At 40.2% G+C, this 24,762-nt stretch overlaps 1 protein-coding gene across 17 annotated transcripts in view; it reads right to left on the bottom strand.

Annotated features, from left to right (window-relative positions):
• Positions 1 to 24,762, bottom strand: part of MAMLD1 (mastermind like domain containing 1) — a 153,692-nt gene that overhangs the window by 62,033 nt on the left and 66,897 nt on the right. For 15 of the 17 annotated variants that reach the window (XM_063804287.1, XM_063804289.1, XM_063804293.1 and 12 more), the window contains one exon: positions 6,503 to 6,661. The exons of the other annotated variants lie outside the window; for them this stretch is intronic. In XM_063804287.1, the coding sequence (XP_063660357.1) occupies positions 6,503 to 6,598 (96 nt within the window). In that variant the 5' untranslated portion in view covers positions 6,599 to 6,661. The remainder of the gene's footprint in view (positions 1 to 6,502; positions 6,662 to 24,762) is intronic. 17 annotated transcript variants of the gene reach the window in all.

Genomic DNA, 24,762 nt, shown 5'->3' with positions numbered 1-24,762 from the left:
CCTTCCCCTCTGTATGACACTGGCCTTCTCTTGTGTCCAGCAATGTGGGTGGCCTAGATGATTTCTAAGGGACTTCTGGCCAAGATGAACAGCAGCTGCATCTTACTGAGCATTTACTATGTGCCATATACTCAGCCACAGCTCTAGGGGCATAGAAGCAGGAGCTCTCAGGGTCAGGGCAGTGAGTGAGCAAGCGAGCACCTATGCCAGCCCTGCCTCTGGATGGGGACTTGAGAGGGTGATGGAAGCCTGCAGCACTGGAGGGAGGCAGACAAAGACAGGCCTGTGCTGAGGGGGCCCGGAGCAAGAGAGAGGGAGGCAATGACAGCAGAGACATGCCTGCGCCTTGGGTTTGAGTGCCCAGTGGTCAAATCCACTTCCCTGTGGCTGATGCTTGCCTTTCTAACTTTGGAATTTAGGGGTTGGAGATCTGGTGAGAAGGTAGGAGGGAGATGAGGAGGAGAAGGGAAAGGCAGGAAGGAAGGGGAGGGAAAGGAAAAGCAAAAGGGGAGGAGGAAGGTTTCCAACAAATTATTCTATATCAACTGCGGAAATCAAAATTTGTTGCCCAAATCTTAGAAGCTCATGTCCCTCCTCCCCAGAAGTCTGGAATGCAGCACTCCAGGGGTAGCTTATAACCCAAATATCTATCTGTAAAAAGAGAAACATTGGGCTTTCCAGCTGTGGATTCTCAGTAAAAGCAAGAGGCCTCAGCCTACACAGGCCAGCCCAGAGTTTGAGGAACTCCAGGCCCACACCCACAGGGCTGGCCCCTGGGTCTGCATACTCCCTAGAAATGTGCACACTTCTGAGCCTCAACTCTGTCCTGGAGTCCAACAGCATCCCTCTCCTTCCTGGGGCAGTTCCACCTCCAGAAACCTGTTACCTTGGGCCTTATGTCAAGGAAACTGTGGGAAAGAGCTAGGCAGGAATGCAGATGAGGCCAGCATGGGCTCCTAAAAGTTCAGAAATAGGCAGTGTCATGCTCCCAGGTGCCTGCATAAACCAGCTGAAAAATGGAGCTCCCCTCACCAGCACTCTCCCTTCAAACAGACTGTGATTTGCAGGTCACTGGTTTACCAAGCCAGGCTACCCAGGCAGGACCCAGATGCCAAGCCCAGTGGTGTCCTGCAAGCTGAGCAGTGCTCAGTTCTTGCGAAAAAAGGTCTGTGTGAAGGCAAGGCCTCTGCCTGGCTTCTCACCCCAGTTGGGTGTCTGGAACAGGAAAGAGCCCTTACTGCAGAAGAAGGAGGAGGGAGCAAAGGGAGCGAACAGCTGCGTGCTCCATGGGGAGGATCCCCAAAGTAGAAAGGCGCATACACACTGCAGCCCTTGACCCAGAATGCTCACAGCTACATTACAGATTCAGGTCTCCTCAGTGTAGTGGGGCTGCTGATGAGACTGTGGCATCCTCAGGGGTCAGGACACACATTTTCCATCACCCTTCTGATGGCAAAAAACCTCTGAGCCAATGCCAACCTCTGATCATTAAAAAAAAAGTGCTCACAGCAGTGTGTGGTTTAGGATCATGCCCTGTGTGGTTTGGAACATGTGCACAACCACACCTTGTTCATCACCATCCCAGAAACCCTGACGCAGGCAAAGAGCAGAGTTATTAACCCTACTTTACTGATGTGGATACTGAGGCCCAGAGGCTCATGCAAGTTATCAGTAAGTGGCAGGGACAGTTGCCTCTAGATTAACTAGCCCCTAGGATCACCTGGGTCTTGGAAGGGGACCCATAAACATGAGCTCCCCTCTCTTGGGGCCAGATTTGCACCTGTGCCGCGCCTTCAGCCTGCATGAAGCAGGGGCTGCTGGCAAAGACTCAAAGCTGTAAATCTGGGTTTTCTCTTGAGGCTTCTAAGGGAGCTGTTTCGACAACTCACTCTGTTCCCAGCTGGCTGCCCCTGCATAGGGTTTTAAAGCAGCCTAGCTTTCTGCCAGGCTTGGCAGTGGACAACGCTGGTCAGAACGTCCCAGAGAGCTACCAGAATGAAGTAAGTTTGCTTCTACTCTTTACCTGTTTATGGGCTGTCTCTGCCACTGGAATGAAAGGCACTGAGAACAGTGCCTGGCCTGCAGAAGGCCCTGGAAATACCTGAGCTCCTAATCTGGGAATGGGAGTAGGAAGAGCTTTGGAGGCAGGGCACCTGAGTTTGAGATCTACAACTTCCTGCCTGTGTGACATTGGGAAAGTCTCCATCCTTTCTGAGCCTCAGTCTCCACCCTGGGGAAGTGGAAATATCAATCTCTGTGACACAGAAGCAAATGAGCGAATGTGCACAAAGTACCTTGCACAAGAGAGACGCTCAAACACTTGCCTCCAGGTTTCACCGAGAACTACAGAGTAAGATAAATTTGTTCCCAGTGGAGGAAGCCTGGGAATAATTTGCTCCTAGACTATGAATTCCTGGGGCTCAAGATCGAGCACAGGGCCAGGCACACAGAAGGGACCCTGGAAATGTGGCAGGAGGCCAGAGATAGACAGGCCCTTAGAGCTCATACCCATGCCCTCTGACCTCAAGAAGAAAGAAACCTGCTCAAAATCTCACAAAGAGCTTGTTCCAACCCTGAATTGAGTCTGAGGACTCCTTCCTGAGTCCAGCACTTTTCTGCAAGAAGTATATGCCTCCAAAGCTGATGGGCGCAAATCTTGAACCCCGTCACATAAACACAACGGATGGATAGAATGAGGCCAGTATTTTTGTAGCCATCCAAATGTCCACATACGCTGTTACACTGAGGGCTCCTCTCTCCCCCGTCTTCAGCCCTACTTGCATTTAGAGGTGAGAAAGATATGGGCTGAGGGGTTGTTTTTCGTCGTATTGTAGATGGAAAGCACACTGCCCTTGGGGCCATCCAAATGTGGACCCTTGATGTAGCACCCCACCTTCTGGATGGCCATCCTCCTGAAAGTCACTGAATTTCTCAAACGTTATTCTCTTTATCCATAAAGAAGGAGAATAATAATCCCCCCACCCTGCCCAACCACTGACTGGTTGGGAAGCTCAGAAGAAATACTGGGCACGGCATCCCATTGTAATCTATAGAGTGAGTCGCTTCTTAATATTAAATGGCTGAACACAGAAGATGTGCAAAAAGTACTGTGTCCCCTTCCTCCTCCAACTGAACATTTCATGCCCTTTGCACCCTCATTTTGTCTAGGAGCTGCCTTATGAAGGGAATAGGTACCTGCTCCGAGCTGGAGGAATCTTTGCCACTTATGGTGGGGTATGGACTGAGACAGAGATGGCATGTGACATGCGCACTGAGTCTCAACTCCATGAAGGGTCTGGAGCACTCTCAAATTGGAGTACTAATGCCTTTTAAATTCTCACACTAGCAATCCTTTGCCCTACTGATCTAGGGATCTAGGGAAAGAATCGTGATCTTAACTTCAAAGGGAAGGACAAAATGTTCTGCCTCCTGTTAAAACTCCATACACTAACTGCAGAGACTGGATGCCTTATTAACCTTGGGTAGATGCCCAAATGTTCAAAAGGTCAAACTCTTCTGTTCCCCAGATCGCCAGAGTCATTAACCAGTCACACTATTAAATGAATGAACAGATGCTGAAAAGGTACTTGCATTACTGAGATTTCTTATGGTGATGGCCCCTGCCTGATATGTATTCAGCATTTTGTAGTTTTCAACGTGCATTAGAGTATAGTGGTGATGACATTGGCCTCTGAGTTTGCCACTTCTTATATCTGTGACTTTGGTCAAATTGCTTAATCTCTCTGAGTCTCGGTTTCCTGGAGATATAATAGCTTCTTCTTCCCAGGGTTATCATGAGGATTACAGGAGATAATGCCCCAAAAATGCTTAGTAAAGTGCCTAGCACCTAGTCAATGCTGAATTAAAGGTGGTTATTCTTACTTTTCGTTCATTTGAACTTTGTTCTCAGGGAGAACAAAGGATAGACAAAGCCCCATAGCTAGTGAGGAGTAGCTGCAAGACTAGAACCCAGGTGTTCTGAGCCCTAGTCTTAGGCCAAGAACAACTGTTACGTGAGATGCACGTTTTCCTTCAAGGGAGCTCACAATTATTTCCATGTAAATTCAAGGACTGCTAAAAGAGAACTCTCCTCTGGGACTGATATCATTTTATTTCAAGATTGATTTGAAACATGTTTTTTGTTTGTTTGTTTGTTTTCTGGGAAAGAACAAGAGAACCAGTTAAGCTGAATGCCTGAAGCAAATCTCTGTTAGCGATGCTTTCAGGATGAGGGAGAGTGGTGCAAGAAACGTGCTTCCAGATGCACATGGTTTCCTGGGACTAGGGTTCAGGGTGTCATCCCTGGGTGTTATTAAGTGTCAGAAGGAGAGCAAACAAGGGAAACATCTGAGATCCAGCTAAGGCTACACCCTGGAAATGCAAGCCCAGCTTTTGCAAAGGACCTGCTTTGGCCACTCACCTTCCAGGCCTTACAATAACTTGTTTGGACAGCAGGTTTCTTGGTGGACTCACAGGCCATTCTGCTTTTATTTGGTCAACCTCAGTTCACAAGCACCCAGATGCTGAGATCCTCAGCATGTGCAGCAGAGTTTCATATTAGCACTGGGTACCTTTCTGAGGCTACAGGGATACCGTACAGCAGCACCTGTCACGTCCAGCCAAAGGAGTGGGCTCTCTCAATGTCATCCAATGCTGTTTCAACTGTGAAGAAGACCATCTGAGAGAGTTGCTTTTGGAGGCTGAGGCAAATTTTTAAAATTCTTTGTTCTCCTCAACTGGGGTGAATTCTTGGTCTTCTAGGACAGCTTGAAGTTTTAGAAAGAGTCAAGCCACTCAGAACCAACAGAGAACTCTTTCAGAGAACAAGGTGTGGCATAGAGGAGGCAGAGGGCTGATCTTGATCAAATCCAAAGTATGACTCTAAAGCAATGAATGTGAATTTTTGGCAAAGCTTACAAAGGGCTCTAAATGCCATCTGCAAAGAGAAGCCAAGCCCGGAAATGACGTAAGCAATGACAACTTTTCCAGAGTAAATGCACAGATGGCCACTCCAAGGACCTATTCTAAGGACAACCCCCACTGGAATCTGTGCATTCAACTGTACACTGATCAAAACCAAAGCAGTTACTTACTGGCCACACTTTTTAAGAGTGTTGATGGAGTTGGGGAGAAGGGGAAGAGGACCCCTGCATCCACAGTCCATCAACCCTTTCTCCTACAATTTGGCCCAAGTGAATGGAAACAAGTGGGAAATAAAAGAGAAATTTAAAGTCATGCTAAAACTGATCACGGACTCTGGGAGCATTATCAGGTTTTTCTTTACTGACTCAATTGTTGATCATAAAAGAGAAGCATGAAATATAAAGGGTAATTAGGATGGAGGTTAGAGATTTCTTTCTAGAAGAGGCCTAAGGCCTGGCAATTTGGACAGGCTGCTGGCCAAGTAATGTCTCCATCTCTGCCATCCCACCTGACTGCAATCTCTGTGAGAGCTGGGGACTGCAGTAAACAGTTTTGTAAATGTCTACATGCTCAACTTGATAGCACATTCTCAAAACATTGTTGGTGGTTGACAATGAGGAAACAAAGAGAAAACAAGATTTCAATCACCTCCATCCACATCTGTGCACATATCAGAATTTTAAAATAAATTGAAAGCTGACTTGCTGAAAGTGGATTGCCCTGGGAATTGGAGAAGACAGGCCCTCTAGTTATGTGAAATGGCATTACCTCAGAGCCCAGGGCTTCCAGTTCTATGAAAAGGAAGGAAGCCGACCCACGGCTCTATAAGAGCCATTTCCTCTCTGCTCTATTAATTCCAGAGATTAAGCAAGCCACTCCTCTGTGGCCCTAATACCCTGAGATAACAGCTATTGTGTTTGCTGCAATTCCTGCTAACAGAGCTAATCTTGGTAGATTGGTGGTGTTGCAGGCTTTTATTGTCAAATTAAACTAGTCAATGGCTCTCATAGTCCCTTCTATCATCATCCTGCTCCTAGAACTACCACTGGAATCCCTAATCCTGAGGTTCAGAACACTTGGATGATGTCTGAGTTCCCAGGGAGGAAAGTAGAAGTGTGTCAGATGAGTTTTTAAAAGGACAACAGGGCCAGAAAGTTGAATGGGAAGACCTCTCTGTGCCCTACTCACTAGCTTTTTGTTCTCAGTCATACTAGGAAGCTCATGCAATATATCTAGTGTTTGCCATTCTGACTGGCTTCTATTAAGAGAAAAAGTAAGCTCATCTTCCCTCTCTCATCCTTCCTCATTTTTCTTATTGAATGGGTGCAATGCAGTGATCACTACTAGACTGGGAGGCTATATGGAACCTTAGACTATATTTCCAGCTCTTCTAGAAACCCACAAGGGGTGGGATCAGCTCATCTCCTAGATCTCTTCTAGATCACATTTGAATTCCTTATATTTTGAGTTGGATCCCTGCCACCAAGTTTGCACAGAAAATTTCAATAACACATCTTACGTTCAAGTTTAAGATTAGAAGCATTCAATACCCCCCTCCCCCCATGGCCCATTGTCTGACCGATTCCTGGAGCTTTCTGGGCTCCTGACGATTTCCCACCATGGCGAAATGGGGAAGCATGCTCTTGATTACAAGCCGACTTTTCCAGTCATCCATTGTTTGACCTGCAATTTTATTCTTGACTCTCCAAGGCGTTTCCCAAACGACCTAGACACAGGGCTTAGGGAGACAAAAAGTACACTGTCTTTCAGATATGAAGATGAGACCACTGACCCCGTGAATCACAGACTTTCACTCTGAAGACAGGTTTGTGTGGAGTCAGCCACATTCCTTTTCCCTTCTTCCCACCCACCACCCTCATTGAGCACCCCCACCCCCAAGAATGAGGGGCATTTTTGTGAGACAGTTGGCTGGGATAAAATGACAGTCCTTGACCAGAGGAAAGAACAAAGTTCACTGGAAGGTAGAGGGGTGGATGGAGGAGCAGCTTCATGTGACTAAAATAACACTGGGCCTACAAGCATGATATCTGGGTCCTACGTCTGGATTTGCTTTTGTGTGATATGCAGTGAGATCCAGGAAAACTTCCTCTGTTCTCTGAGATGCAATTTCCTTATATGAAAACATGGTGGCTAAATTAGGTGATGGCTTAGGGCCTCTTCAGCTCTACTAGAGTAAGCCTTATGGTTCATAGAAGAAGCAGCCACCAACTGTGGCACTGTTAGGATACAGCCAAGTGAGCTAACAGTTCAAAGCCTGACAGACACAGGAAGGGAGCAACAGATATTGAAAGGGGGCTCATGAAACCCTGGTGCACTGATGTAAAGGAAACTGACTGAGCAGGTTATGATCATGGCTACTCCTCCAGTGACAGATAAGCAGACATATGCAAACCCAGGTAAAGTTTCATTTCTTTTTGTTTTTCATGATGTAGACATGAAATAAGACCTCCACTAAGACATTAATATATAAGGACAGCTCTACTTCCCATAAACCTCCTTGGCAGTACAGCATCAGCCTCTAAAATCTCAAGTCTAAACCTCTGCCTCTGGAAATATGGAGAAGTACTTTTCCCCATTCTCTCACTGAGTATCACTAAAACCTCTTGGCATTATATATAAAACAAACATAATAAGACATTAAAAGGTGGAAAGAAAAAAGTATACTGGTTAGGGACCTTGGGACCTGAGCAATGATGCAGTGGCGAGTTCTCTGGATTTTGTTTCTGCCTCATATATACCAGACTTGGAGCTGAAGAAGCCAGAAACCCAGAATGCCAATGGGCACTAACAAAGAAGCCCCAACAAAAGCCTGCTCTTTCTAGCCAAAAGACCAGGAAAGAGGTAACCTAGCAAGACAGAAAACTTTTAGACAATAACTGCTCTACTCCAGCCAAACACCATAGAAGAAAATGCAGTCCCATTATATTCCATCAACAAAAGCCAAATGAGGAGCCTAGACTCCACCCCCACATAGCAGTAATGAGGTGCCCTTCCCTATCCGCACTAGAGTAGTATCAGTAAAAGCCTAGTAGGGAGTTGGAATCCTCACCCCTGTCCAGCAGTAATGAGGAGCTCCATCCTCCCTGATGTCAATGAAGAATAAGATGGTGCCCGCCTTCCCTGCCAGAGCAGTGTCAGAGGAAGTCAGCTAAAACAGAAAATTTAAATAAGATCCAGTCTTATAATGCAATATCCAAAATGCCCAAGTTTCAGTAGCAAAGCACTTGTCAGACCAAGAACCAGTAAGATATCAAACGGAATGGAAAATATTATTGGCAGATGCCAACAGCAAGATGACACAGATGTCAGAACTGCCTGACAAGGATTTTAAAGCAGTAATCATTAAAGTGCTTCAACCAACAATTATAACCATGCTTGGAAGCAAATGAAAAAAATATAGAAAGTCTCAGCAAAGTAATCAGAATTCTCAGCAGAGAAACAGAACATATAAAAAGGAACCAAATGGAAATTTTAGAAATGAAAAATACAATAATGGAAATAAATTCAGTGAATCAAATCAAGAGGAGAATGGTAAAAACAGAGGAAAGAATTAAGATAGAACAATAGAAACATCACACTCTGGGGACTGTTGTGGGGTGGGGGGAGGGGGGAGGGGGGAGGGTTAGCATTAGGAGATATACCTAATGCTAAATGACGAGTTAATGGGTGCAGCACACCAGCATGGCACATGTATACATATGTAACTAACCTGCACATTGTGCACATGTACCCTAAAACTTAAAGTATAATAAAATAAAATAAAATAAAAAGAAATGATCAGTCTGAACAACAGAGAGAAGATATCCTGGAAAAAAAAGTAAACATAGACTCAGGGACATACAGAATTACAAACAAAAGATCTAACTTTCATGTCACTGGAATTCCAGAAGGAGATGAGAAAGAGAATGAGACCAAAAAAAAAAAGTATTCAAAGAAATAATTGCTGAAAACTCCCCAAATTTGACAAAAGACATACATCTGGAAATTTAAGAAGCTGAGTGAACCTCAAACAGTATAAATATAAAGAAATCCACTCCAAGACCTGTAACAACAAAACTTCTGAAACATGAAGAGAAAAGCCTTGAATACAGTGAAAGAGAAATGATACCTATAGAAGAAAAATAACTTGAATGAGAGTGAATTTTTGTTCATAAACCATGGATTCCAGAAGGAAGTAGCATAATATTTTTCAAATGCTGAATAAAGAGAACTGTCAACCCAGAACCCTATACTCAGTGAAAATATGCTTCAGATATGAAAGGGAGATCAAGACATTCTCAGATCAAGAGACACTAACAAAATTAGTCAACAATATGCCTCTACAAAGAGAATATCTAAAGAAAATTCTCTAAGCGGAAAGGGAATGATAAAAGAAAGGATATTGAACATTAGAAGGGAATAAAGACCAATGGAAAGAGAAAAAGTTATGGGTAAATATAATGGACTTTCCTTCTCCTCTTGAGTTTTCCAAATTATGTTTGAAGGTTAAATCATCGATTATAACATTGTCTGATGTGTCTGTAAATGTATGTGGAAGGAATATTTAACACAATTACATTATAAATAGAGGAAAGTAAAGGGGTGAAAGGAGAGGTAGGGTTTCTACACTTCACTGAAACTGGCAAAATGTTGACACCAGTAGATTATTCTAAGTTATGCATATATATAATGTAATACCTAGAGTGATCCCTAAAAATGCTATACAAAAAGATAGATTCAAAAATGCTATACATGAACCAAATGGAATTCTAAACATTGTTTGAGTAACCCACAGGAAGTCAGAAAAAAGAAAATAGAAAAACAAAAAACCAGAGAACAAACAGAAAACAAAAATAAATTGGCAGAACTAAGCACTAATTTATCAATAAATACAATAAATGAAAATGGTCTAAACACACCAATTAAAAGACAGAGATTGGCAAAGAAGATAACATGATCCAATGATATGCTGTTGCAAGATGCTCACCTCAGATATAATGATTTAGAAAGGCTGAAAGTAAAATAATGGAAAAAGATACACCATGCAAATATTAATTTTAAAAAGTAACAGAGGTGGCTCTAGTGATATTAGATAAAGTAGACTTCAGAGCAAAAAAAGAAAAAAATACCAGCGACAGATAGGGACATTACATAATGCTGAAAGTGTCAATCCACCAACAAGACATAGTACTTCTAAATGTGTATGCTTTAAACAGAAGACCTGCAAATATAGGAAGCAAACATTTTTAGAACTGAACGGAGAAATAGAAAAATTCACCTTTATAGATGGGGACTTCAACACCCTCTCTCAACAACTGATAGAACAACTACACAGAAAATCAGCAAGATGTATAAAAGCCCAACAACAGGTTTCAATAAGGCCTAAATAAAATGTATAGATTGCTCCACCTGAAAAGAATATAATTTACATTACTTCAAACACCCAAGAAATATATACCAATATAGACATATTTTCGGTGATAAAACAATCCACAAAATATTAAAAGAATTCAAATAATAAATGATGTTTTCTCTGTGATGGAATCAAATTGGAAAACAATAACAGAGAGACAACTTGAAAATCTACAAACACTTAGAAATTAAAAAGCATACTTTGAAACAAATTCACGGGTTAACGAGGTCTTAAAAGAAATAAAAATTACATTGAACTGAATTAAAGTGAAAATACAATGTATCAAAATTTGTGGGACACAGGTAAAGCTGTGCTGAGATGATAATGTATAAAACTAAATTTTTGTGTTAGAAATGAGGGAAAATCTAAAATTAATAATATAAGCTTCCACTTAAGGAACCTACAAGAATAAGAATAAAATAAACCCAAAGCAAGCAGAAGGAAGAAAATAATAATAAAAATCAATAATACTGAAGACAGTTTGATAGCAGAGTATATGGTGACCATAGCTAACAACAATGTATTGTATATTTCAAAATAGCTAGGAGAGAGGACTTGCAATGTTCCCAACACATAGAAATGATAAATATTAGCGATTATGGACACCCCAAGTACCCTAACTTGATACTTTCACAGTCTATGCATTTAACAAAATATCATATGTACCGCATAAAGATGTACAAATATTTGTATCAATAAACATAATATTAAAGAGAGAAAAACAATAGAGAAACCCAATACAAATCTAGTTCTTTCATAAAATTAATAAAATGTACCAATCTCTAGCAAGACTGACAAAGGAAAAAGGGAAGATGCAAATTACCAATACTCTGAATGAAAAGGGAGATGTTACTATAGACTGCAGACATGAAAAGGATAATAAGGGACTACTACTATGAATACACATATAAATTTGGAAACTTAGATAAAATGGACCAATCATTATAAAAGCACAAACTGCCAAAATTTACCCAATATGAAATAATCTGAATGGCTATATAATTATGAAAGAAATCAAATTCATAATTTAAAAATCTGAAATGAAAACTTTAAGCCCAGATGACCTCACTAAAGAATTATATTAGTTGTTTAAAGAAGAATTAGCACCAATTCTACATAATATCCTACAGAAAAGAGAAGAGGAAACACCTCCCAACTCATTGTATTACCTTGACAGCAAAGACAAACACTGTACAAGCAAGAAAAAAAAAAACCCTGCAGACCAATATTTCCCATGAATATAGACACAAAAATCCTTAAGAAAGTTTCAGCAATTTATAAAAAAGATTTATATACCATGATCAAGTTGAGTTTATTCTTGGTGTGCAAGGGTAGTTCAATATGCAAAAGTCAATCCATGTTAATCATACATACCACCATATTACCATAATATGCTATGTTAACAGGCAAAGACTAAAAATCATGTGATCACCTCAAAACAATATTGAAAAACAAAAAGACTCACGTCCTGATTTTAAGACTTACCACAAAGCAATAGTAATCAAAACAATGTAGCACTGGTATAAGTATAGACATATAGACCAATGAAATAGACTTGAGAATTCAGAAATAAATCCATTTTTTTTTTTTAAGACAGAGTCTTGCTCTGTCTCCCAGGCTGGAGAGCAGTGGTTCGATCTAGGCTCACTGCAACCTCCACCTCCCAGGTCAAGCGATTCTCCTGCCTCAGCTTCCTGGGGAGCTGGGATTACAGGCACCCAGGTAGCTGAGACTACACCATGCCCAGCTAATTTTTGTATTTTTGGTAGAGATGGTGTTTTGCCACATTGGCCAGGTTGGTCTGGAACTCCTGACCTCAAGTGATTCGCTAGCCTCAGCCTCCCAAAGTGCTGGGATTACAGGCGTGAGCCACCATGCCTGGCCCCTAAACCCATTAATCTATGGCCAATTGATTTTCAACCAGGGTGCCAACACCACTCAATGAGGCAAAGATTAGTCTTCAACAAATGGTAGTGTGACAACTGGATATCCACAGAGAAAAGAATGAAGTTGGACTCCTACCTTATATCATATACAAAATTCAGCTCAAAACTGATCAACAACCTAAACATAGGAGTTAAAACTGTAAAACTCTTAAAAGAAAACATAGAAGTAAATCTTCATGACCTTGAATTTCGCAATGGAACTTTATGACCCTAAGAACATGAACAACAACAACAAAATAGATAAATTGGACTTCATAAAAACTTTTGGGCATCAAAGGACGTTATCAAGAAAATGAAAAGACCTACGGAATGGGAGAAAACATTTGCAAATCATATGGCTAATTAAAACCTAGTCTCTAGAATATACACATAATGCCTAAAATGCAACAATAAAAAAGACAACACAATAAAAAACAGGCAAAGGACTTAAATAGATTTATTCCCAAAGAAGATATATAAATGGCCAACAAGCATATGTAATGATGTTCAACATTATTAGTCATCAGAAAAATGACAACCGAAACCACAGCATACCACTTCCCACCCACTAGAATGGCTATAATTAAAAAAGAAGAAAATAACAAGTGTTGGTGAGAAGGTGAAGAAATTGGAACCCTCATACATTGCTGGTGGGAATTTAAAATGTTGCACCTGCTATCAAAAACAGTTTGGCGGTTTCTCAAAAAGTTAAACATAGAATTACCATTTGACCCCACAATTCCACTCCTCGGTATATACCCAAAGGAATGGAAAATAAGGACTCAAACAAATACTTTTGCACAAATGTTCTTAGCAGCACCAAAAGTGGAAACATACCGAATGTACATCAATTAATAAACGGATAAACAAAATTTTGGTATATCCACACAGTGGAATATTATTCAGCCATAAAGGGAACGAAGTACTGATAACATGCTGAAACATGAATGAACCTTGAAAACATTAAGCTAACTGAAAGAAGCCAATCATAATAGGTTACATATTGTATGATTCCATCTATATAAAATGTCTGGAATAGGTAAATCCATAGAGACAGAAAGCAGATTGGTGGTTGCCACGAACTGAGGGGAGGGGAAGAATGAGGACTAACTGCCGAATGAGTATGAGGTTTTATTTTACGGTGATGCAAATGTTTAGAAATTAGATAGAGGTGATGGTTGCATAACATTGTGAATGTACTAAATATCACAGATTGTTATGTGAATTTCATCTTTGTAAAAATATAGTGACAACACCAAATGCTGGTAAGAATGTGGAGAAACTGAATCACTCATAACATTGTTGGTGGGAATGTAAAATGGTATTGCCACATTGGAAAACAGTTTGGCAGTTTCCTTAAAAACTAAATACCCAGCAACTATATGACCCAGTAATTGCACTCCTGGGCATTTATCCCAGAGGAATAAAGACTTGTGTTGACACAAAACTTGCACATAAGTGTTTGTGGTAGCACTATTCATAATAGTAAAAAACTGGAAACAACTCAGTAATGCTTCAATGATGGTACATGTATACTATGGAAGACTACTCAGCGATACAAAGAAATACACACCTGATACAGGCAACGGCCTGGATGAATCTGTAGAGAATGATTGTAAGTGAAAAAAAAAGACCATCCCCAAAGGTTCCATACTATATTATTCTATTTATGTAACATTCTTAAAATAACAAAACTATAGAAATGGAGAACTGATTAGTGGTTTCCAGAGATTAAGGAGAGAGTGCATATGGAAGGGAAGTAGATATGTCTATATATGAGCAAAATGAGAGCTACCCATGGTGATTGAAATGTTCTGTATTTTGACTGTGTCAATGTCAATATCCCATTTGTGATATTGTATGATCATTTCACCAGATGTTATCATTAGGGGAATATGGCTGAAGAGTACATAGCATCTATCTGTATTAGTTCTTACAACTTCATTTGAATCTACGTCATCTCAAAAAAATAATTAAAATCATAGTATCCTATTATGTGATGCGGAAAAAGCCTTCAACAAAATTCAACACTCATTCATGATAAAAACCAGGCACAGAGGGGAATGTCCTTAACTTGATAAAGAATATTTACAGTAAATCTACAGTTAACATCACACTTCATGGTTAAAGACTGACTGCTTTCCCTCTAAGAGTAGCAACAAGGCAAGGCTATCTGCTCTTGACACTGATATTCAACATAATACCGGAAGCTCTAACTAGTCCAATAAGGCAAGAAAATGAAATAAAGTGCACACATTTTAAAAAAGAAGAAGTAGCTGCCCCCAAGCCACATTGCCATCGCTGACACTGTGAACATCTGCATGGAGGCTGGCAACCCCTGCGCCTACCAGCACCCACCCCAACCAAAGAAAGTGCACCTTGCCGTTCTGCTACTGCTGCTGGCACATGTGAATGAGCATGGGTCCTGCTGCTACTGTCCGATGGAGTGCTTTGGCTGGCACCATCCATTGCAGTGTTGTGACCAGCAGTCCAGGAACACCTCAGCCCCTTCAGCACAGCAGGTTTCTAACCTTGAAGGGCCAGAGAACAAAACTGAGGACTTGATACCAGCCCCCCAGAGTTAGAACACACAGCCCAGAAGTCCTGAGCTGACCTTTGCCCCACTAAAATCTCCCAGAAACAAAACCAGCCAACTGAACCCACCTTATATCACAATCAAACCCCCAAGGACATCAAAAAAGAAAAAAAAACATGCAAAGGAATGCAACTTCAAAGACTGAAAGAATTTCAGCCCACAAAGATGAGAAAGAACCAGGCCAAGAACTCTGGCAACTCAAAAAGCCAGAGTGTCTTGTTACCTCCAAGTGACCACACTACTTCCCCATAATGGTTCTTTACCAGGCTGAAATGGCTGAAATGACAGAAATAGAATTCAGAATATGGATAGAAATGATGATCATCAAGATTCAGGAGAAAGTCAAAACTCAATCCAAGGATTCTGAGGAATACAATAAAACAATACAGGAAATGAGAGACGAAATGGCCCTCTTAAGCAAGAGCCAAACTGATCTGAGAGAGTTGAAAAACTCACTTAATGAATTTCAGGATACAACTGAATGTATTAACAGCAGGACTGACCAAGCTCAGGAAAGAATCTCAGAGCTTGAAGACTGGCTCTTTGAAATAACTCAGACAAAAATAAAGAAAAAGCAATAAAGAAGAATGACCAATACCTCTGAGAAATATAGGATTATGCAAAAAGATCACATCTATGACTCATTGGCATCCCTGAAAGAGAAGGAGAGAAAGCAAACAATTTGGAAGACATATTTCAGGATATTGTCCACAAGAATTTCCCCAACCTACCTAGACAGGCCAGCATTCAAATTCAGGAAATATAGAGAACCCCTGAAAATACTACACAAGAAGACCATCCCCAAGATGCACAGTCATCACATTCTCCCAGATCGAAATGAAAAAAAAAATCATGTTAAAGGCAGATAGAGAGAAGGGGCAGGTCACCTACAAAGGAAACCCCATCAAGCTAACAGCAGACCATTCAGCAGAAACCCTACATGCTAGAAAAGATTGGGGGCCTATATTCAGCATTCTTAAAGAAAATAATTTACAACCAATAATTTTATTTATAGCCAAACTAAGCTTCATTAGTGAAGGAGAAATAAGATCCTTTTCAGACTAGCAAATGTGAAGGGAATTCATTAACAGCAGACTTGCCTTACAAGAGATCCTGAAGGGAGTGCTAAATATGGAAAGGAAAGGCTGTTACCACCCATTACAAAAGCACTCTTAAGTACATAGACCAGTGACACTATAAAGCAACCACACAAAAAATCCTGTATAATAACCAGTAAACAACATGATGACAGGATCAAATGCACACATATCAATACTAGCCTTGAATGTAAATAGGCTACATGCCCCAATTGAAAGGCACAGAGTGCCAAGTTGAGTAAAGAAGTGAGACCCAATGGTATGCTGTCTTCATGAGACCCATATCACATGCAACGACACCCATAGGCTCAAAGTAAAGTGATAGAGAAAAATCTACCAAGCAAACAAAAAACACAAAAAAGCAGGGGTTGCTATTCTTTTATTTTTTTTGAGACAGAGTCCCGCTCTGTTGCCCAGGCTGGAGTGAAGTGGCACAACCTCAACTCATTGCAACCTCCACCTCCCAGGTTCAAGCAATTCTTTGCCTCAGCCTCCTGAGTAGCTGGGATTACAGGTGCCTGCCACCATGCCCAGCTAATTTTTTGTATTTTTAGTAGAGATGGGGTTTCACCATCTTGGCTAGGCTGGTCTTGAACTCCTGACCTCATGATCCACCCGCCTTGGCCTCCCAAAGTGCTGGGATTACAGATGTGAGCCACCGTGCCTGGCCAGGGGTTGCTATTTTTATTTCAGACAAAACAGACTTTAAACCAACAAAGATAAGAAAAGACAAGAAGAGCATTATATAATGGTAAAGGCCTCAATTCAACAAGAAGACCTAACTATCCTAAATACATATGCACCCAACACAGGAGCATCAGATTCATAAAGCAAGTTCTTAGGGACCTCCAAAGAGACTTAGATAACCACACAATAATGGTGGGAGACTTCAACTCTCCACAGGCAGTATTAGACAGATCATCGAGGCAGAAAACTAACAAAGATATTTAGGACCTGAACTCAGAACTTGACCAAATGGACCTAACAGATATCCACAGAACTCTCCACCCCAAAACAACATAATATACATTCCTCTCATCTGCAGATGGCACATACTCTAAAATCCACCACACAATCAGACATAAAACAATCCTCAGCACATTAAAAAAAAACTGAAATCATGCCAACCATATTCCTGGATCACAGTGCAATAAAAAAAGAAATCAATGCTAAAAATTTCTCAAAATCATACGATTACATGGAAATTAAACAACATCCTCCTGAATGACTTCTGAGTAAATAATGAAATTAAGGGAGAAATCAAGAAATTATTTGAAACTAAGGAGAACAAAGATACAACATACCAGAATCCCTGGGACACAGCTAAACCAGTGTTAAGAAGGAATTTCATAGCACTAAGTGTCCACATCAAAAAGTTAGAAAGATCTTAAATTAACAACCTAACATCACCACTGCAGGAGATGTAGAGTAACTAGAGAAACAAGAGCAAATGAGCCCCAAAACTAGCAGAAGACAAGAAATAACCAAAATCAAAGCTGAATTGAGGGAAAAGATGTGAAAAACATACAAAAGATTGAAAAATCCAGAAGTTGGTTATTTCAGAGAATTAATAAGACAGATAGACCACTAGATAGACTAATAAAGAAAAAAAGAGAGAGGATCCAAATAAATATAATAAAAAATGACAAAAGGCATGTTATCACTGACCCAACAGAAATACAAAAAATCCCCTGAGACTACACCAACACCTCTATGCACAAAAGCTAGTAAACCTAGAAGAAATGGATAAATTGCTGATAACATACAACCTCCCAGGATTGAACCAGGAAGAAATTGAATCCCTGAACAGACCAATAATGAGTTCTGAAATACAATCAGTAATAAAAATCCTACCAACCAGGAAAAAGCCCAGGACCAGATGGATTCACAGTCAAATTCCACCAGATGTGTAATTCCTGGTACCACTCCTTCTGAAATCATTTCAAAAAACTGCAGAGGAAAGAATCCTCTATAACTCATTCTGTGAGGCCAACATCATCCTGATACCAAAACCTGGCAGAGACACAACAAAAAAGAAAACTTACGGCCAATATTCTTGATGAATATAGATACAAAAATCTTCAACAAAATACTAGCAAACTGAATCCAGCAGCACATCAAAAAGCTAATTCATCATGATCAAGTAGGCTTTATCCTTGTGATGCAAGGTCGGTTCAACATATGCAAATCAATAAATGTGATTCATCCCATAAACAGAACTAAAAACAAAACCCACATGATCATCTCAATAGATATAAAAAAGCTTTCAATAAAATTCAATATCCTTTCATGTTAAAAAATCTCAACAAACTAGGCATTGAAGGGACATACTTCAAAATAATAAGAGCCATCTATGATAAGCCTACAGCCAACATCATACTAAATGGGCAGAAGCTGGAAGTATTCCCCTTGAAAACTGGGACAAGACAAAGATGCTCTCTCTCACCACTCCTATTCAACATAGTATTGGAAGTCCTATCAGGAGCAAACAGGCAAGAGAAATACATAAAGGGCATCCAAATAGGGAAAGAGGAAGCCAAATTATCCATTTGCAGACGATATTATTCTATTCCTAGAAAATGCCATATTCTTGCCTAAAAGTTACCTGATCTGATAAACAACTTCAGCAAAGTTTCGGAATATAAAATCAATGTTCAAAAATCAGTAGCATTCCTATACACCAACAACATCCAAGCTGAGAGCCAATTAAGGATGTAATCCCATTCACAATAGCTACAAAAAGAGAAAAATTCCTGGGAATATGGCTAACCAAGGAGGTGAAAGATCTCTAGAACAAGAGTTAAAAAAAACTGCTAAAATAAATCAGAAATGACACAAACAAATGGAAAAACATTCCATGCTGATGGATAGAAAGAATCAATATTGTTAAAATGGCCATACTGCCTGAAACAATTTACAGATTCAATATTATTCCTATCAAACTAACAATGACATTCTTCAGAGAATTAGAAAATAAAATAAAATTCATATGGAACCTAAAAGAAGCTGAAATAGTCAAGGCAATCCTAAGGAAAAAGAGTAAAGCTGGAGGCATCATGTTACCAAACTTCAAACTGTACTACAATGCTACAGTACCCAAAACAGCATGATGCTGGTACAATAACAGGCACATAGACCAGTGAAACATAATAGAGAGCCCAGAAATAATGTTGCACACTTACAACCATCTGATCTTCAACAAAGTTGACAACAAGTAATGAAGAAAGAACTCCATATTCAGTACATGGTGCTGGGATAAGTGGCTAGCCATATGCAGAAGATTGAAACTTGACCCCTTCCTTACACCATATAGAAAAATCAACTCCAGGAGGTTTAAAGACTTAAATGTAATACTTCAAACTATAAAAATCCTGGAAGATAACTTAGGAAATATCATTCTGGATATAGGCTCTGGCAAAGATTTTATGACAAAGATGCCAAAAGCAATTGCAAGAAAACCCAAAAATTGACAAATAAGACCTATTTAAACTAAGGAACTTCTGCACAGCAAAAGAAACTATCAACAGTGTGAACAGATAACCTACGAAATGGGACAAAATATTCTCAAACTATGCGTCCAACAAAGGTCTAATATCTAGAATCTATAAGGAACTTAAATCAACAAGCAAAAATAACCCCATTAAAAAGTAGCAGAGCACACGAATAGATACTTTTTAAAAGAAGTCATACATGTGGCAAACAAGCATATGAGAAAATGCTCAACATCACTAATCATTAGAGAAATGCAAATCAAAATCACAATGAGATACCATCTCACCCCAGACATTTAATGGCTATTACTAAAACATAAAAAAAACACAGAGGTTGTGGAGAAAGGGGATAGTTATACACTACTAGTGGGAATATATAACTAACTGAACTAATAGACATCTACAGAACAAAAAACAGTTTAGTGATTTCTCAAAGAACTCAAAGCAGAATTAACACTTGACCCAGCCATCCCATTATCATGTATATACCCAAGGGAATATAAATCATTCTACCATAAAGACACACACACGCATGTGTTCATCACAGCACTATTCACAATAGCATATACATGGAATCAACCTAAATGCCCATCAAAAGTAGACTGGATAAAGAAAATGTTGTATATATACACTGTGAAATACCATGCAGCTGTAAAAAAAAAAAGGAGATCATGTCCTTTGGTCCTTTGCATAAATGTGGATGGAGCTGGTGGACATTATCCTAAGTGAAAAGAACAAAAGTCCACAAACTGCATGTTCTCACTTACAAGTCAGAGGTAAACATCGAGTACATATGGACATAAAGAGGGGAACAACAGACACTGAGGCCTACTTGAGGGTGGAGGGAGGGAAGAGGGTGAGAATCAAAAAACTACCTATCAGGTACTATGCTTATTACGTGGGTGGCAAAATAACCTGTACACCAGACCCCTGTGACATGCAATTTACCTATATATCAAACCCGCACATGTACCCCTTGACCTAATTTTTTTTAAAAAAGTAGAAAAAAAAACAAGGAAGAAGAAGAAGTAAAACGATTGCAGTTGACATGATTGTCTATCTGAAAAATCTCAAAGTATCTACAGAGAAACTGCTAGAACTCATACATGAGTTTAGCAAATTCTCAGGATACAAGATCAACATATAAAAATTAATTGCATTCCTGTATACTAGCAATGAACACACAGACATCGGAATGAAAACACAATACCATATACTATTGCTCAAAAAACACTTACGTGTAAATCAAGGAAAACATGTACAGGACGTATAAACTGAAAATTACACAACACTGATGAAGGAAATCAAAGAATTAAAGAAATGGAGTAATACACCATGTTCATAGATTGGAAAACTCAACATAGTGAAGACATTGATTTCTCCCAAATAGATATCCAGGTTTAACCAATTTTTATCAAAATTCAAGCAAGATTTTTTGTAGATATAAAAAAGATTTTTCCAAAATTTTATGGAAAGGAAGTAGAGGGGCTGAAACAATTGTGAAAAAGAAGAATAACCAGTGTACCTGATTTAAAGACTTATTATAGGGCTACATTAATCAAGACTGTGCAGTAATGGCAGAGGGACAGACAGATAATTGGAACTGGACAGAGAGCCTAGAAATAGACTCAGGTAGATACGCCAAACTGATTTTTGACAAAAGTGCAAAAGCAATTCAGTGGAGGAATAATAGCCTTTTCAACACATGGTTCTGGAATATCTATAGGCAAAACATGAACTTCAATCTATACCTTATACCTTACACAAAAATTCACTCAAAGTGATCATTGAGCTAAATTTAAAATATAAAACTATAAAAGTTTTAGGAAAAATAGGAGAAAATCTTCTGGATTTAGAGCTAGGCAAAGAGTTCTTTCTTAGACGTGACACCAAAAGCATAACCCATAAAAGGAAAAATTCATAAACTAGACTTCATCAAAAATAAAATCTTTCGCTCTGTGAAAGACCCTGTGAAAGACCCTGTGAATAGAATGAAAAATCAAGCTGTAGACTGGGAGAAAATATTTGCAAACCTTATGTTTAATAAAGGACTTGTATCTAGAGTGTATAAAGAATATCAAAACTTAACAGTAAGAAGACAAACCATCCAATTAGAAAACGGGCAGAAGCCATTTTGGGGGCCAAGGTGAGTGGATCACCTGAGGTCAGGAGTTCAAGACCAGCCTGGCCAACATGGCGAAACCCCATTTCTATTAAAAATACAAAAATTAGCTGGGTGTGGTGGTGTGCACCTGTAATTCCAGCTACTCCTGAGGCAGGAGAATCGCTTGAACCCATGAGGTGGAGGTTGCAGTGAGCCAAAATCACACCACTGCACTCCAGCCTGGGCAAAGGAGTGAGACTGTCAAAAAAAAAAAAAAAAAAAAAAAAAAGAAAGAAAGAAGGAAAGAAAGAAAGAAAAGAAAACGGGCAAAAGATATGAAGAGGCATTTCACTGAATTTCACTGAAGAGGATATACAGATGGCAAGTAAACACATGCAAAGACGTTCAACATCATTAGCTATTAGGGAAATGCAATTTAAAGCCACAATGAGATACCACTACCTACTTAACAGAATGGCTAAGCTAAAAAACAATGACAACATCAAATGCTGGTGAGGAAGTGGAGAAACTGGATCACTCATTTACTGCTGGTGGAAATCAGTTTGACAGTGTCTTACACAACTCAACATGCAACTTCCATATGACTCAGCTACTGTACTCCTGGGCATTTATCCCAGAGACATGAAAGTTTATATCAAAAATTTATATATAAAAATTTATATTTTAGAATAGAAAATGTTTCTTATAAATTTTTAAAATTTTTATACGGAAACCTGTACCAATATCAATTTCCAAGTTTTGATATTGCGCTATTGTTATATGAGTTGTAACCACTGGGGAAAACTAGATGTAAGGTACAGGGGGGACTCTTTACTGTGTTTGCAACTTCCTATGAATCTAATTTTTCCCAAGTAAGAAACTAACTGCTATTCCAAAAGGACTTCAGGGTCCAGATGCAGGGGGACATCAATTCTTCTTACTGCTTTTGGGACCTTTCCTACATAGCACTATTTTTTTCAATCAACTTTTGATGTTTGTACAGACTTTCTTATTTAAAAAAAAAAACAATTCCCACCCAAATATTTCTTGGGTGCTTCAGGGGCCAAGCCTGAGGCCTCAGGAGTGACCTCATACAAATGTGAGACATCCCAGTAAAGACAAAATGGCATGATATACAATGCACCCAAATGAAGAAGAAAAAAAAGAGGCCTCTGATACTGCTAAGGCCATCACTAACTCCCTCATCCAGATGGGCCCAGCATCTCCAGCTTCTCTGGAGGATGGAAGCTCAGATCTCATTATAGGACTGGCAACACAAAACCTATCAACTTCAAGCAAGCTGCCCATTCAGCCCTAAAGAAAAAAGGTTTAAAATGCTGCTTTGGCTTTCAAAGACTCCACTCTATTGATTTTATGCCTTCCCCCTTTGTGACACCCGGAGCCAATGTAAAGGGGACTGGTGAGGTAGTGGCCAAAACTTCCTACACAAAGGCTCAATTCTCTGGTGTGCAGTAGCTGCCTACTCCCTCACCACCACAATCTTCATCAGGTACTGGCTGGACCCAGGAAGCAGGGCCAATGGAGGGGACACTGGAGAGGGATCACTGCCTGTACATTGACTTTGGTCCAAGTTGAAAGGTATCTCACAACCTCAGCACATTAGCCTGTGGACACAGCTTTGTTTCTTCTTTCCCTCTAGATGAATCCAAGCCTATGAAATAGCCCTTAAGCAGACCTTTCTGTCCAAAGCAGGAGTAAGCCACCTTTTGCATCCAAATGCCTGGCTGTGTACCATCTTCCCATGGCAATGTTCATGAGCACCTGCCCAGGAAGCCTATGCCTCTCATAGAAAGAAACCAAATCCTCAGCAATGTTTCTCACTCATGAACAATTCAGGGATAAAGAGGAACTCCAAAGCCATCTGCCACATGCAATTTGGAGTTTAGTCAAATAAATCTGTGGGTCTTCAACTTTCGATTTTATATTACATCCATGTTTGCTTTAATATAGGAAAAAATGCCTGCGTCCTCAAGTAAATGGTTGTTCCAGGGACATGTGTTGCTCTATGGCTTTGTTACTTGTGGACCCAGGAAGTGGAGTGGAGTGAGTACTGTACTCACACCTTAGTCACAGAAACAGAGGCCTGTGGGCAGTCTCTTTTCCCACATCAGGCTCTAAGTACACACCTGGGAGCCCTTAGCCACCCATACCCAGAAGAAGATATGAAAGAGAGCAAAGACCCTCTGTGCTGGGCTCTGAAGGCACCCCAGTAACCCCAGAGTTATCACTGGTTTACCCCTCCTTACATTATCTACGACCTCTTGCTTATCTGGGACCTTTAGCTCCCAGACCATGGACCCTGCTGGATCCCTAATGCCCATCTCAAAGTGCCAGTTGGAGCTAGATCTACCTTGCTGCCACCTGACTCTAGGCATGACAGGAAGTAAATGAGGAACCAAATCAAAGGCACCTGGCAAGAAAGGAAGAGGAGTATGTGGATATTGATTGAGCAACCCCAAAAGGCTGAAATCTTTAGAAGCTCAAAGGTGTCTGAGTCCCACAACCCTCACCAAATCAGAGGAAAAATGAACTAAGGGGCAGAAACAACTTTGGGCTTCAGCCTGGAACGTCCAAAGGTGAGCTGCATTGTGAAGTCAAGCTCTGCGCCTGCTTCTGAGCTGTACTCTTAGTGACTCCAGGTAAGTTGCTGGACATACCTGAGTCTGTCCCTCATCCTAATAGCTTCTTCCTCTGTTCCCTGGATAGGGTGAGGATGAGGAGACAGGTGTGGTTCAGGCATTCCCAAGAAAAGTTCTGAGGTGAGGCCATCATGTCCTACCTGGAGTCTCCAGACTATTGGGCAGATTTGGGGTTAAGGCAGAAGACATTCAATATTAGAGCCATCATTTTTCAAGGGTGAAATTTGGCCCTCAAAGAAAAGAAAAGCCAAAAGAACTCCTGCTTTCAAATGAGCTTGCAGAAGAATGGAACACATCTACTTGGGTGAAGATAATGTTGATGGCAGAGTAATTCAAGTCTATCTTCAAACATGCATGTTGATGTTATGGATTGAATTATGTCCTCCAAATTAATATGTTGACATTCTAACTCCCAGTACTTCATAATGTGATCTTATTTGGAAATAGGGCCATTGCAGATATAATGAGCTAAGATGAAGTCTTACTGGAGTAGGGTGGGCCCTTAATCCAATATGATTGGTGTCTGTATAAAAAGGGGAAATTTGGACACAGA

This window comes from Pan troglodytes, chromosome X, assembly GCF_028858775.2.
Source record: "Pan troglodytes isolate AG18354 chromosome X, NHGRI_mPanTro3-v2.0_pri, whole genome shotgun sequence".
NCBI lineage: Eukaryota > Metazoa > Chordata > Mammalia > Primates > Hominidae > Pan > Pan troglodytes.
The sequence above is the reverse complement of the archived record's forward strand: the minus strand, read 5'-3'. Positions and strand labels throughout refer to the sequence as shown.